Raw genomic sequence first — 14,759 nt, forward strand, 5'->3', positions numbered from 1 at the left:
CAGCTTAATCTGTAAGATGAAGTTTTATTGCAGCTATTAGGTAATGGAGAAAGAAAGTCGTTTTTAACTGGCTTCAAGACACAGATAGGTACATTTTCAGACTGTAATGCCCTTCACTACCACTGTGGAGAATTACGCTGAGCAAATTCCTTCTGGTACCCGTGTGTGCGGCTAACCTGGTAATACTGCGTGTCTCTAGACCTGGAGCCCACGTGGAGAGACTTGCTGATCCCCAGCCCAGTGCAGAGTTTGTGCTGGGTTTTCCTATGATTGAAAGCATTGCTGGAAAATACTGTGTTGGCTTCAGGAGAGGAAGTGTTGACCAGACAGCCTCTAAAACTTTCCTTAAGGATTGTTTTGCCAGGGAATTGTCCTGATAACCATATTGCCTCAATAGTTTGCGGTATTCTGTTGAAAACACAGGTGTGTGCTAGCTGCCTGGAAAGTCAAAATCCCAACAGAAATTAATAAAGACATTGATTTATGTCATGTTTCTATGCAAGAAGAAATCTCATTCTTCAAAATTATTTCCTTGCTTTAAGATTTTCATAATCTTCAAAGTATTTAATGTAACTCAGGATGCATGTATGTGTATGCATGCGTGTTCAAGATACACTTGTGATAGCTTAGAAGGAAAGGGTGAATGCCAACACTGTTAAATGCAAGAATTGTTTGAAGTATTTATATTTCTCTTTGGCAAAGTAAATGCCTTACAGCTCCTTAAAATCATGCAAACTTTTGAGTATTATTTATGCATATGAAGGTAGTTGCTACTTTGTGCCGTAGTAACTGCTGCTTTATTTAAAGGCAAAGAACTGAAGTTGACTGAAAACTGGATCAAAACCTTAGCTACTAAGATACTTTCCTCTTTCCCCCTCTGTTCCCGATTAGACTCATTCTCAATTTTTTCAAAATGGCACTGGTGGATTTTTCTTGCGATTTACATGAAAGCAGGAGGGACTGTATTAAAAATTCTTTTCTCTTTCCCCAAGGAGAGCAACTACTGTAAATGCAGGTGACCATGCAGAATGCAGTTCAGGTAAATGTCTTTTGTAATGTTTGAATCCTGTATAATACTTTTTTTTAATGCAACAATCTACCGTGAAGCAGATGAAATGCTAGAATCCCCAGTTATCTCTATAACTTTTTTTTTAAAAAACTAGTTTTTAAAATTTACAAATGGAGTAATGTGACAAGATAGATAACCCAGTGTTACATCACATAGGTAATCCTTTCTCTTCCTAAGCGCTGTTACCTAAGAAGGTTTTGACGTCAGAGGCTGAGATTATTGAAAAACTTGCTTGGTGATTAAGAGGTGTTTTAAAAAACTCTATATTCTAGTTAATCACCTAAGTATAAATAAATAAATAAATGTATTTTATACACACACTGAACTGAAGGAAAGTAGTTAAGAATACCAGAAGGACTCTTCTTGTAAGTGAAATTTCAGTGTGGTCCTTTTTCTTGAAATGTAAGGTACCTCTCAGTTTGAAAATATGCAATCCTTAAGAGAAATGCTAAGGATTCATGTTCAAGAATTGTGTTATGTTCTTGCATGGGAATATGTTTCCTCTTTTAATATTAGCATTTTAATGATTTAAACACAAAATGCCTCTGAAACGTTTGATCAGTGAAATCAGTAGTCTGTAGTAAATTATATGATAAACGGCAGACTTCATTACTTAAAATGTGCATAGGAAAAAAAAAAAACAACACAAATTTAATGCGTGTTTTCTTTCTTTACTATTCAGGAAAGTATGTAATTTTAAATCCAAAGTCAAGAGAATGAATGTAGTAATACTTTTGATGCAGGAGTTATAATGAGAGTTGCACTATTTGTGATTACTGTGTGTTAGTTTGGTGTATCTGCCTGAAGGAGAATGAACACTTACTCTTTGAATAATAGATCTTTAGGATAATTCAGAACTGCAAATTTTCATCATCTAACTGCAAATATTAGAGCTTGCTGTATTCAGCTTACTGAAATCTTCTGCAGGTGTGGTTTGGAGATGACCTTCCCTTAAGTCCCCGAAGTCCTCTGACTCCCAGGCATGGACCAGGTTTGGCAGATGTGTACCTGTATGACCAATGGATATCTGTGCGGCATGAAGCAACTTTGGTGCCTATGCAAGAAGATCTGTCAATCTGGCTGTCTGGCTTGCTGGGTGAGGTTAAAAATAAATCACTGTCTAATAAATTTCAAAGCACTTTCCAATATTCCAGGCAATGCTTAATATCTATAGTACTATTATGATCTGGTGGACTTGAGCCTGAATGGCTAGGAGAATTGCATTAAAATGCATGCTTCAATTTCAGATTTTATTAGCTGCCACCTCTTGGAGGTAGGATGATTAATGGTTCTAATTTATATTTCTGAGTCTTGTTAGTCTAATTAAAATCTAATTAAGTGGATATTTGATGTTAGTTTACTTTCAAATTTCTACTAATTTTCAGTGTTTTACACTGGAATGCTGTTTGAGTTGCCTTTAAATTCATATGAAACTTCTTCACCTTCTATGGAGTAACTCTAATACTGACTTTTTTTAGGAATAGAAGTCAAAGCAGAACAACTGCTAGAAGAACTTGATAATGGGGTACTACTCTGCCAATTGGTTGGTGTTCTTCAAAACACAATTAAAAAATGCTGTAGCTCAAATAATTTAAGGGTGAGTCATATTGTGATTTTTTTTTTTAATACATATATAAACTCTTTAATTGTAAGTAGTAGTAAAAGGAAAGCAGGTGAGTGACACTTCCTAAAGTAGCGAGCGTTCTGTGTGCTGTGTATCCAGAGACTGATTAACAACAGTGTCGCTTCATAGATGGATAAACTGGCCTCATGCAACACATTACTTATTTGCTTTGTTAATCAAATCCTAAGGTCCTTACTAGGTTTCTGAGTTTGATTTCAGTAGAAGTCTTGCCAGAGGAAGATCTAGTCCAAGGCTGGAGTTCGTTTCTCTGACATCAGTGTGGATATCCATTGGCACTTGGTGGTGCGTTTTATGCCAGAAACTGGTGGCTAAACCCTAGCATGTAGGTCAGGCTAACCCTAGCATGTAGGTCAGCCTAAACCTAGCATATAGGTGAGCGATGAAAATGTCCAAATGGAGATGTACCTGAAGATAAGCTTCAGTGTGTTTGTTAGGAGCCAAGGCTGAGCTGAAACGTGAATCCCAAGCAACTTCCAGTCTGTGTTTGTACAATGAAAAATACTGATCTGTCACTTTGGAGTACAAAACCATGTAACACTGGTGCAGGTAGCATATGTTCAATGTACAGGTACCTCATATAGCTACAGGAATGTTTGGATTTGTTAAACAGTAGATCACCAGCTAATGTGCCCTGATTGGTCGTGTTTTCTTTGGAGGCAGAAGAAACTGTTTCACCATATCCAGACCATTTTTTTGTGTCTTTACCTTTCACTGTTTTATCTAGTAAACAATAGTTTTAAATAATGGATATTTACCAGTAAGTAATAGAATTACTAATATTAGAATTAATATTATTTGGAGGGGACAAGACAGCAGTCTTAGGATGCCAAATGATATTTATGCATTTATACATGAATGCTGCAAACCCTTAGGTTTTTTTTTAAGGAGGACAAGATCCACAACTTGTGCATCTTTGAACTGCTTTTCTAGTTTTGAAGACAGCAACTTAAAAAACAAAAGTACTGAATTGCTTTAAGGGAAACCGTCCCTTCCTCCCTTCTAATTCCCTCCACTTTCTAGAACAGGCTGTAAAATGTTGAAATCTGGCAGCTAAGTATAGTTTAGTTGATTTGGGGTTCTCTAGCTGTGCTCATTCCGCTGCTGTGAACAGAGCTTGGGAAGGGGGAATAATTATCCAGACTTGCAAAACCACCAGTAAGACTTGTACCCCAGCATGTGGGGAAATTGGGAAGCAACTGTATGGGCAGCTTTGGGAGAAGCTGCAAAGCTAAGGATCGTTCACTCGGTGACGGTTCACAGTGATAAGGTGGAATGCCTTCTACATTAGTGTAGCTTTTTTAATAGAATACATGGTGGATTGGAAACAAAATAGTTACTAACCACTGTTTCTGTACTCTGAATTTAGGGTTTATTTTCCTTTGCAAATATGCTTTGAAATCTGTTGGCAATGCTGATGCACAATGTACTTTTTGTTTTCTTCCTTTGCCAGAATTTTCCTATGAGAAAAGTTCCATGTAAGAAGGATGCTCCATCAGGATCTTTTTTTGCCAGAGATAATACAGCCAACTTTCTTAACTGGTGTAGGGCCCTTGGAGTTGATGAGACTTATCTCTTTGAATCTGAAGGTTTAGGTAAATCTATCTTTTTGTAAGACTTGCTTTGATCTGTATGTGGATAACTACCTGGTCAGGGAGATCTCTTGTACATAGTCTTTTGAAGCCTTTGTCACAACTGTGCCTGTCTCGTGCAAGCTATTAATGCTTTTATTTATTTTAATGCAGTCTTCAAGTAAGAGCCTTGAAAAATCAGTTCAGTGACTGCTCTAACTTGCATGATGCTTTTCCAAACTTTTAAAGGTTGTCATTTGGGGTGAAAGGGGGAGTGATGGCTGTGCAGCAAACTCGCATGTTTTTCCTTCAGTGAAAAGGCCCACTGAGAAACAGAGGAGAAAAGTGTGGTTTCGCTTTCCCTGTGCGGGAAGACCACAGGGCCATGGAGTCAACTCACAATAAGATCCTTTATTTGGTATTAGAGCTCATTCTTATTGCAGAAAGCCCTCAGAATAATGCCTTCATGGCTGTTAAATTTGGTAATTACATCAGGGTGTTGTGCCTGAAGTGGCAACAGTCTGTTGGTAATTAACATTTACTTTGGGACCTACTTGATACGACTCTAAACCATTTGTATTTTCACATTTAATGAGATAGTTATAAAAATAAATATTGCCAACTGTGTGTATGCCTGCCCCAGTGCACAGTCTGTCCCTTATAACAAACAGCTTCTAGACTGATACTTCCAGATGGAATAAAATTTTTTTGACTGCTAATTAATAGGAACTGTGCTTTCATCACATGGTAAATAATGAAATGCTCTTATACCAGCTAGTATGTCAGTAAAAATTAAGACAAACCTTTGTGCGGCAAGCCAAATACTGTTTTGGTTTGTTTTTTTTTTTTTTAAAAAAAAAAAGGCAAAATATCTGCCTGTCAGCAGAATAGCAAAAAACTGCAAAGTACCTTTGTTTTCAGTAATCAAATGAATTTGTCACAATATTTACTAGATTTTCTTGAAGTCTTTGTGCCATTTAATGCTTTATTGGGAGGCACTGTTTTAATTAACTGCTTTTCTTTCAAGCTCTCCTCCCTCCTAGTTGGACTGCCTGTGCCATCTCTACTGGATAATTCATCTTTTAAAATAGTTGAGAAAACATCTTCACTTGCATCTGTCTCATTCTGATTTGACTAGTGAGTGTTTCTTTTTTCAGTGCCATGAAATACAGATGAGTAGGAGAACTGAGCTATAAGAAAATTAGTTTTAATATTTTTTTTCAGTTTAACTTATATGAATTGCATTGCTTAAACATTTTAGTTCCTGTAAGTGGATGGGTAACTAGAACCTGTTTAGCCTCCCAGAGATAAGCAGACAGGATTTCCTAATGCTGTGGCTTTCGCTCATAGCCAAGAAGTGCTTTGAAGTCTGATTGTAATTCTTGACACAAGCTTGCTTTATGGTATAAATATCTTCTGTGAGCCTTTTTGGCAGTTGAAATGAGCAGACTTACAGCCTCTTTGATGAAACGTTCTTTCCACTGATGTTCTCCATCAAACATTCAAGCCATTCTTTATGAATGAAATAGGGAAAAGACAATTTGACAATTATCTTTTTCCCATCAGATATGTATAGCAACACCTCCTGAGAAGTATTGATGGCTGTGAAGGAAATAAATTAAGTGGCTCCTGAGACAGCAGAAAGGGAGAGTAGCCATCACAGGATACCCTTTGACATCAAGCCAAAACAAATGTCTTGATCTCTGCTAGGGGTATATTTGGATTTTTCTCTTCTGGATTGAGGCAAATTATACCACTACTGTTACAGCTTACAAAAACACACACATGGAAAAAGAAGATTAATTGACCTCTAGTACCTTTAAGATTACGGCTGTGTCGACTTTCTATTATAGATTTACTCTTCGTAATCAGATCTTTTAAAAAGTAGACTTACAAACTGGAGTAGATGATGTAAACAAGAACATCTGACTTCATACTTGACTTATGGAAACTTTAGGAAACACTCCAGTCTTATTTGAAGCAAAGTGGTTTTAAATATCAAATTGAACATGAGAAAGATGTTAGATTTCATCTGTAAATATAGAGCTGGCTCATTAGGTTTCTCTTCAGAGTGAATTTCCAGTTTCTACTGAATATTGTTACTGCACGGTGTGAAGAAAGTTAGACTTGCCCATATAAACGTTACACCATATGAAAATTGTATCTACGGCTTTTGCCATTTCTTTCCCCCACTACCATGAAGTATAAGAATGGTGTCGTGCGTGGGTTGAGAGGAGCTGAATGACCTTTCTCCCAGCCTTCGGTTTCTGAGTTATTAGGCAGTATTCCTAGCTGGCTAAGAAAGCACAGGGATGGTTTGTTTTCTAAAGCATTCATACCGCTGTTCTTAGAATATGTTGAAAGCATCTCAGTTTTGAGGCTTGTATGGTGACAGAGGAGGAAGTAGTTACTTGTGTGTGAGATTTTAAACTATTTTCTTTCTCTGGCCTTGTTTGCTTCCCTTTTTCTTGCACACCTGAAGATGGAAGTTTCGAGAAACCAAAATCAAAACAGTCATTGTTTTCCTTCTGCCTCTTCCATCCTTCAGTGCAGCAGTAGAAATAATTGAATGTTTTAATTTCAGAGTTGTCAAGAAAACCCAGACCTGCCATGGTCATCCTCACACCATTTGGCTATTACTCCACTCTTCCATCTCATTCTTCAGCTCTCCTGATCGCCATTTAGTGTGCCTACATGGTGGAGTGCGTGCAGCTACTAGAGCTGCTCCGAATTGAGGGGTGCGAAGCAGCCTCTGCATGGGGCATTAGCTGGGTTAAGGTGGGCACAGTCTTTGAGAAGTAAAGCCTAGTGCAAAACTCTGTGCTACTAACATAACTGAAATGGTGCTGCTGCTTTTCTCTGATCACAGCCAGTATCTAATGTTCAAATCTGAGTCTTTGTCTCTCAAACCAATGTCATTCTCGCCTCTTTCTTACCGTCAGGGATTTTCAGATACAGCCTCACAAAGATCCCAAATTCTGAAGAAAACCTCTGGGTGGATGGGGCAGGAGGGCTGAAATGAGAAGGGTATAGCATGGAGTAGGGGAGCTGCCACTCTCTCACATAAAGTGGTATCTCTAGTGAAACTGGGTGAATCTGGATGGACGTATGGATGGACCCTGCTGGCACCTGGAACTTTTAAAGTAATAAGAAAAAAGATCTGTTCCTTGCTGAAATAATCACCCAGATTATTCTTTCACAGCCAAGGGTTTAAACCACTTTGGATGGCTATGCAGCCAGTCAGCCTGTTGCCAACTAGGTCCCTCGCAGTGTACTCTCCTATGATTGTTCACCGATAGAGTGTGTGTACCTGTCTGTGTCAGTACGCATGAGCATGAACAGGTGGAGTATATTTTCCTATTTGCAGTTGTTGAATGCTTTTCATCTGTAAGACTGCAATAATGTGTTTGGGGATAGGGCAGGGAAAGCTCTCAAATCGCTTTCTTTCCAGCTCACATGAAGAATGAAGAGCATAAAACCAAGTAAAGTGTATTTCTCTTAGGAGGTAGAGAAGAGCTTGATTTCAGGAGTTCCAGGATGGGTTTAAACACTTTATGGAACAGAAGGTTAGCGTTGGAAAGTATATAATGCTTTATACATGATAACGTAGCTTGCCTCTGGGTAGAATGATGGCGAACTTATAGTCATCCATTCCTTATCTTCCCTTCTCTGTACCTAATTGCACAGGCCTCCCCCCAGTAAATGTGAGCTGTAACTCCCTTTTATTCTATTCCCTTTTAGTTTTGCACAAGAATCCAAGACAAGTGTATCTTTGTCTGTTGGAAATTGGGCGCATTGTATCCAGGTATGTGATCTGCACATGCTCCTGACAAGAAATTGAAGAACACATTCTATTAATTAAAAGCTAAGACAAAGATAAGACAATCTGTAGTCATTAACATGTTAATTCCATGCAGAAAGTAACGAGTACGTTTTCTAGGACCATCGTACAATATGAGTATTGTTTCAAATATTTATCAGACTTTTTATGGAGAAGTGCTGATGCACACTGCTTTTTATAGCTGTATGTTTAAATGCTACGTTCAGCTTATAGATATGTGTACATCTTGGAAGAACTCACTGAACATTAAATACGGTTTTAAGGTCTTTATTTTCTTAAGCTTTTTGGCAGGTATCTCCTTATCATTCTCTAAATTTAGACTTTTAATTTATTTCTAGTGCAGAGTTAGAAGCTTTAAGACAGTTTATCTAAATTGAATGTGACCTAAATTGTGTAGTTTTGACAGTATTTTTACTGCCTTCTCTGGTAGCTCCAAGACCACCTTAGGGAGGGCTTCTACTAGAAACTCAGAGCTGCTCCTTCTCTTTGGATTATCAAGGCAGTTATTCCTCTGGCTGATTTAGTGCTGCTCCCTCTCAGTCTATCCACTCAGAATTTTGCGTGTTTGTTATTATCAGTTTCTTATTGTTTTCTTTAGTAAATTAGCAGTTAAACTCTCTGCTTTTGTGTTTGAGGTATGGAGTTGAACCTCCTGTACTAGTAAAACTAGAGAAGGAAATTGAGCTAGAAGAAACACTGCTAATGACCTCTGGACCACCATCACCTATTAGCATAGCAAAGTCATGTTGTCACCATGGGGAGCTACATGAGGCAGTAAGTACTACTTATTCATTGTAATATGGGCTTTAAATCAAACTGTAAGTTTAGTACTTGTATGATCTGGCTCAGTAAGCATAGGTTGTTTTTCATCTAATATTTGTGAGCCTCCTTAAACAGAAAACAGAAGGGTATGCACCTCTTTTGAACAATTTTTTTTTTTTTTTTTTTAAATGTAAGCAAAATGCTGTCCTATATGTTTTGGAGGTAATGCCTCAGTGCATATAACTTGCCTTGATTCCCAGCACCCTCCCGCTTCATTGCTGCTTTGACTATAAGAAATGTTCTCATTCAGTTTTTCTAGTGTGTCAATATTCTATGACTGTAATCTATGCTTGTCTTCAATTTGATGTTTTCATAAAACTTCATCAAATGTTAAAGTAGGCTTTGATGAAACTTTTGAAAAAGACTTTAAATAAAACCTCTGTAGCTGTAGCAGTTGGAAATGAATATGTATGCAGAAAAGGAAATGACTTGTACATCTTGGAAATTGGTCCAAAAAGAATGATGAACAACTTTCCTATTTTGCTTAAAAATGCATGTTGAGACTTCCAAATTCATTTATTTTAAAGGCCTTCTGTGTTGTCATGTAAAACTTCTGCTTCTTTGGGAATGTCAGCTACCAGATCCTCACTCTCTCTGAAAACTCTCACTATTTTTCCTGTTTGGCAATAGTCTTGACCTTCCAATTTGTTAAGTTTCTAAGTGGCTGTAAGGGGTACATCTCCTCTAACCCTGGACTTATCTGAGGACTACCTTTCTTCTTTTTTCAGTCATTTCCTTCTTGGGTGTCACATAGAAGATTAACTTACAAAAGCCTTCCAGAAAATTAAGGAGAATGTTGAAGTAGCCCTGGGTCAGCTGTAGCAATGGATTTAGTCACAGGAGAGACCCAGACACTTCTTTCAATTTCTAGGGACCATAACAGTGTCTTACAAGGTTGTGGTTGGAATTGATGCTGCTATGTATGGTGTTATGGACAAATCTTAAAAATGAAAATAGAAATAACTTAAAATTGAAGAAATCGTGAAAACTGGATTGGAACAACTTGAAATATTTGTCTGTACATACAGTTTGTCTTTCTTTGAATCTTTTCTTCTACATTTTGAAGCTCTATGTGGCTGAGATTTTCTTGTGAGGGAATAGAATTCTAGTGTTCTCTTAGATTACGGGATGAAGAGGTCAGTATCTTTTCTTGTATTAAATATCTCGATAAACTGTTAAACACATACTTCTGTCAAAATACTAACAAATGCCTTTAATTTTAATAACTAGGTTAAACATATAGCAGAAGATCCTCCCTGCAGTTGTTCCCATCGATTTTCAATTGAATACTTATCGGAGGGACGTTATAGACTGGGAGATAAAATACTCTTCATACGAGTGAGTAGTTTCTCAGAATTCTGATTTATATTCATAATGGAGAGAGAAGTGCTTTTAAGTGGAATACCTCATTTTTATGGTATTGTTTTAGAATTACAGAATGATTTAGGTTGGGACAACACGTCATCCAATCCCGTATTCAGAGTAGGTGTAGCTGCTTAGATCTTACAACCACTGAATTTACAACTGCACTAAACTGAGTTAATGCTTTTCTGTGGTGTTCCTAAAATTTCAGTAACAACTTGCAATATAAATAAGGATAATGCTATAGAATATCCTCAGAATGTTGCTTGTTCAAAATCTGGACATGGGGTTTATAATTTGCAGGATAGTTGAGCAGTCTCTTCAACAGGCATAAGAGTTTGTTATGAGGACATCCATAATTTGAACAAAACCTGTATCCAAAAGTCTGTATACTAAATACAGATGCTGACAGAATGGTTAAAATGTCTTCTGTATATATGCTTTCATCATTTCCTGACACAAAATGCCTGTCTCTGCAGGAGAAACTACCTAATAAAAGAATTGGGAAGCATAAACCTTATTTATCACATAATTTCTCCTTTTTTTTTTTTTTAAATATTTCTCTGTAAGAAAGGAGGTCCTATTTTTAGTCACTTTCAATAGATGTTAGTATAAGATGAAGACATAATGCTGCATAAAACAAGATAGAAATTTCTCTTGTTCTCCTGCTCCCACCCCACCTCCTCCATTCTCAGATGCTGCATGGCAAACATGTGATGGTACGTGTTGGTGGAGGCTGGGACACTCTTCAAGGTTTTCTGCTTAAATACGATCCATGCCGAGTGCTTCAGTTTGCAACTCTGGAAGAAAAAATCCTGGCGTTTCAGAAAGGAGTCACCAGTGACAGTGTCCCCAACTCGTCAGCTAGAATTCAGGAGCCTCCTGTTATGAGTCCAATGTCAGCTGTCAATATGTTTCCAAATCAGCTATCAAAACCCTCTACTCCTGTTTCAGCTCTTGGGGCCACTGCCAAGAAGGTTTTATCTAAACGTCCTCAGTCTCCTGTCCTGGCATCACCAAAAGTGCCAGTGCCCCCATCCTCCACAGCCAAGTCATTGGCAGTCAGGCCCAAGTTACAAGGGTCTTCAGTGACAGGCGTGCAGTCTCCTTTCAGACTATTAGCTGGCACCTCAAAGAAACTGGAGTCTCCTGCACACAACGCACCAGCTTCTGCTGCTTTGCAGCCTGTAAGCAAAAGCTCTTCATCTGCAGGAACAAGAACAGCTCTTGTTCACTCTGAAACATTACGCAAACGTATTCGGTCCCCTGATGCTCCCAAGGTGAAATTTGCCCTGCCTCAGGGCCCTCCAGCACCAGCACTGCGTCCTACCCTCTCCTCTAAAAACCAGCTGTCTCCCTTGCCCGGGACAGCTGAAACGATGGCTTCAAAACAGAAGTGTGTCCCTGCTAAATGCAAACCTGTATCTGTCACTAAAACCAAAGTGAATTCAGTTGCTCTGAGGGCTGCTCGGCCGCCTGTTACAAATCTGCGTGCTGTTGCCAAGTTTGCATGTTCTCAGCAGCTCCTTGCAAAACCTCCTTCTGAAAATGCTATTCAGACCTCAGGAACTGGGTCTCGGCATCGTCAGAAAGCTCCACAAACAGCTTCTGACCTGGCAAGGAACCCGAAAAGTGCTTCGGTCTTGAAACACTCAGCTTCTGCACCTTCCCTTGCAGTTAGCAAAGCATCAAAGTCGCCACCTACGCTGGTATCTACAAGCAAGAACATACCATCAGCTGTCAATAAGCAGCCAAATGTCAGTAAACCCCCTCAGGTTGGACCCACTTCATCCAAACCTCCTGAACGCACTCCCTTATCTGTTGTACGGCTTCCTCAAACTTCAGCCAAAGCGGCTGTGACCAAAAAGCCAGGGCAGCCTCCCTCGAAAAGTCAGCCTTCAACCAAAAACTTGCAAGCAAATGAAAGCTTGGCCCCAGAAGCCAAGCAGCCTCTCCCCAAGGGAAAATCAGCAACAGCGTGTAACAAAGGAACGCCTGGTGTATCGAAAGGTCCTCTTATGAAGAGCAGGCAAGATGATCACTATTTTGTTATGACAGGGAGTAAAAAACCCAGAAAGTAAACTTACTTGTTACTTTCTGTGGAAGTCTTAGTTTTGTTCAAATAGGCCTCTTGTACCTGCTACACTGAGGACAAGGAAATAAATAACACTACATTTACCATGAAATACTAGGTATAACCTACATTTTGCTGCATAACTTACAGTAAGAACTGTATTTTGCCGTTTAGAAACTTCTACTTGGATATATTTAGAAGTGAGCTTGCTTGCTGTGTAGCACCGTGGAAGAGAGAATATCCCTGTTTGCTGCTAGCCTGACCTGTTGGGAGAAGGCGGAAGAGAAGAAGGGGGAGCTGGGGCTGCTGCTGGTTTTCAAGGGAGTGGAACCTGCCCAAGAAACGTCTACCCAGGGCAGAGCCTGCACGATGCTGGTGGTTCTGGCACAGCTGCATCAAGGCCCGTGGCAAGAAATAGAGCTGTGCATAAGCTGTAAAATTTCTAATACCTCAAATAAAACTACGGGTTTTAGTTCACCACTGTACTAGAACCCAAATTTGGGTCACCTGCATGTATTAGAGAAAGAAATCTCTAGTCAATATTTAGATTTGACAGTTGCTGTTTCGGTGTTCACTGTGCCTTCCATATGCCTTAAAGTGGCTTCAGCTCGCTTGAAAGTGGAGCCTTCTTGGTTTGTGATAAGTTGCACGTGGAAAACCATGGCCTTGATCGCTTGCTGTCGTTGTGCCTTAGCCTCTCAAATTCGTGACGGATCTCTTCAGTGACCAATGCTACTTTTAAAACCCTAGGCAGATAACCTTGCTTAGTTCGCGTTCAGTCCTGACTGTAAGTGAGCCCGTTCTTTCCTTTTCATGGAAGGAAGCTCCTGAGTGGCTGGGAGGGTGCTTTCCCCTGGGATGGAGCCCCAAAGCAGCTCCTGCTCCAGCAATGCAGAGCGGCGAGTACTGACCTGCACTGGCAGAGCCTTACCGCTCTGCAGGAGCGGCCTTTAGATGTAAAACTGAATTGCTAAATACTTTTCTCAGTGCTACAGGTTAATTTTTGTGGGCAGTCTTAGTTTGCAGTGGCCTTTTTTGTTTTATTTATGGAGACCTTCTACTGGCTCTCCTGCATTACTTTCTGGAGGTGAGGAGTAGTTACCCGAAGAGGTAATGAGGGACTGCATTTGCCTTTAAACATCTGAAAGTGCCAGAAAGCTATGCACTAGTTACGCTCTTAACTCCTGAAGGCTTTCAGTGGGTTAAACATCTGTGGTGCTCAACACCTTTACTCTTAACAGAAGTGAGTTTCATGGTAGATTAATAAAAACTACTGTTTTGGGGAGTAGTGGTGTTTGGGTTATTTTGGGTTTAATGAACAGTTGTTCCTGCAAACACTGAGGAGCTCTCAAGGTCTGTGAAGAGATACTGCTGAATTCCACAGACCTTTGCTTCTGCTCTCTGTTCCCAGGGTATTTACTTATGGGCAGAGGAAATGCATGGAAACTGCAGTTTCTGATGTTGTATATTAATTTTTTTTTTTCCCCTGGAACTAGAGTCAGCAAGCATCATAAAGTCGGTTCTCATGCACAGTGGCAAAGTCACTGAGCACGTTTTTAGCTTGCTTTATTTATGATTCTATTTATGCAGATCTACTGTACAATACTGCTTACAACCTGCTGGGAGTAAACAGTAAATACGAATATCCAAACTGTAGGAGGAAAACAGATCGGTTTTAATAACGTGGATACAAGTCTCACAAGCTCACATACAAAGTTGTATGTTCGGGGAAGGCCTTAGGCTTACTTGTTTTATAAATACACTGGTCAAAACCACTACTGCAAATGTTAAGAATAGTATTGACTGTAGCGGACTGCTTTCAGGTTTGATAAATTTGGCACACAGTTTTATATGCTGAAAGCATTCTACAGTAGATGACTTGCTTTTGATTTCGGGCTTCCAAAGAGTGAGCTGTGATGTCATCTATCTAATGCAGATTAATAGCTGAATTCTTGAACTTTCTTTCTGTACCGGGTCTGGCTCAGATGGAGTTAACTTTCTTCATAGCAGCCCATATGGTGCTGTATTTCAGATTTGTGACTGAAACAGTGTTGATGAGACACCAGTGCTTTGGCTGATGCTGAACAGTCCTTGTAGAGGGCCAAGGCTTTCTCTTTTTCCTGCTCTGCCCCCACAGCAAATAGGCTGGGGATGGGCAAGAGATTGGGAAGGACACGGTCGAACAGCCAACCTGAACTGGCCAAAGGGCTACTGCATATCATGTATTGTCACCCCCAGTGACCAGAACCGGGTAGAGGAGGAAGGGGTGGGGGTGTTAGCTTCCAAGGTGGTGGTGGTTTGCAGACTGTCTGGGCATTGGTCTGCTTGTGGGAGACAGTGAGTGATTGCCTTTGCATCACTTGGTGGTTTAGTTTTTT

The 14,759-nt window shown here is 39.6% G+C and overlaps 1 protein-coding gene across 1 annotated transcript; it reads left to right on the forward strand.

Annotated features, from left to right (window-relative positions):
* The first annotated feature begins 1,009 nt into the window (after nucleotides 1-1,009).
* On the forward strand, nucleotides 1,010-12,388 carry GAS2L3 (growth arrest-specific 2 like 3). Its single transcript, XM_009702784.1, has 8 exons — nucleotides 1,010-1,039; nucleotides 1,997-2,165; nucleotides 2,548-2,666; nucleotides 4,165-4,306; nucleotides 8,024-8,087; nucleotides 8,759-8,897; nucleotides 10,176-10,283; nucleotides 11,003-12,388. Exons 1-8 carry the CDS (start codon nucleotides 1,010-1,012, stop codon nucleotides 12,386-12,388), a joined length of 2,157 nt encoding a protein of 718 aa, XP_009701086.1.
* The last annotated feature ends 2,371 nt before the right edge of the window (nucleotides 12,389-14,759 follow it).

The sequence above is a fragment of the Cariama cristata genome, unplaced genomic scaffold, assembly GCF_000690535.1.
Source record: "Cariama cristata isolate BGI_N322 unplaced genomic scaffold, ASM69053v1 scaffold23510, whole genome shotgun sequence".
In the NCBI taxonomy this organism is placed as follows: Eukaryota; Metazoa; Chordata; class Aves; order Cariamiformes; family Cariamidae; genus Cariama; species Cariama cristata.

Excerpts from the sequence above, each read along its gene's own strand:
- GAS2L3 (XM_009702784.1), top strand. The coding sequence starts at position 1,010 with ATGCAGGTGACCATGCAGAATGCAGTTCAG. Across the intron at positions 4,307-8,023 it reads CTTTGAATCTGAAGGTTTAG|TTTTGCACAAGAATCCAAGA; the intron begins GTAAATCTATCT and ends ATTCCCTTTTAG. Across the intron at positions 8,088-8,758 it reads ATTGGGCGCATTGTATCCAG|GTATGGAGTTGAACCTCCTG; the intron begins GTATGTGATCTG and ends TTTGTGTTTGAG.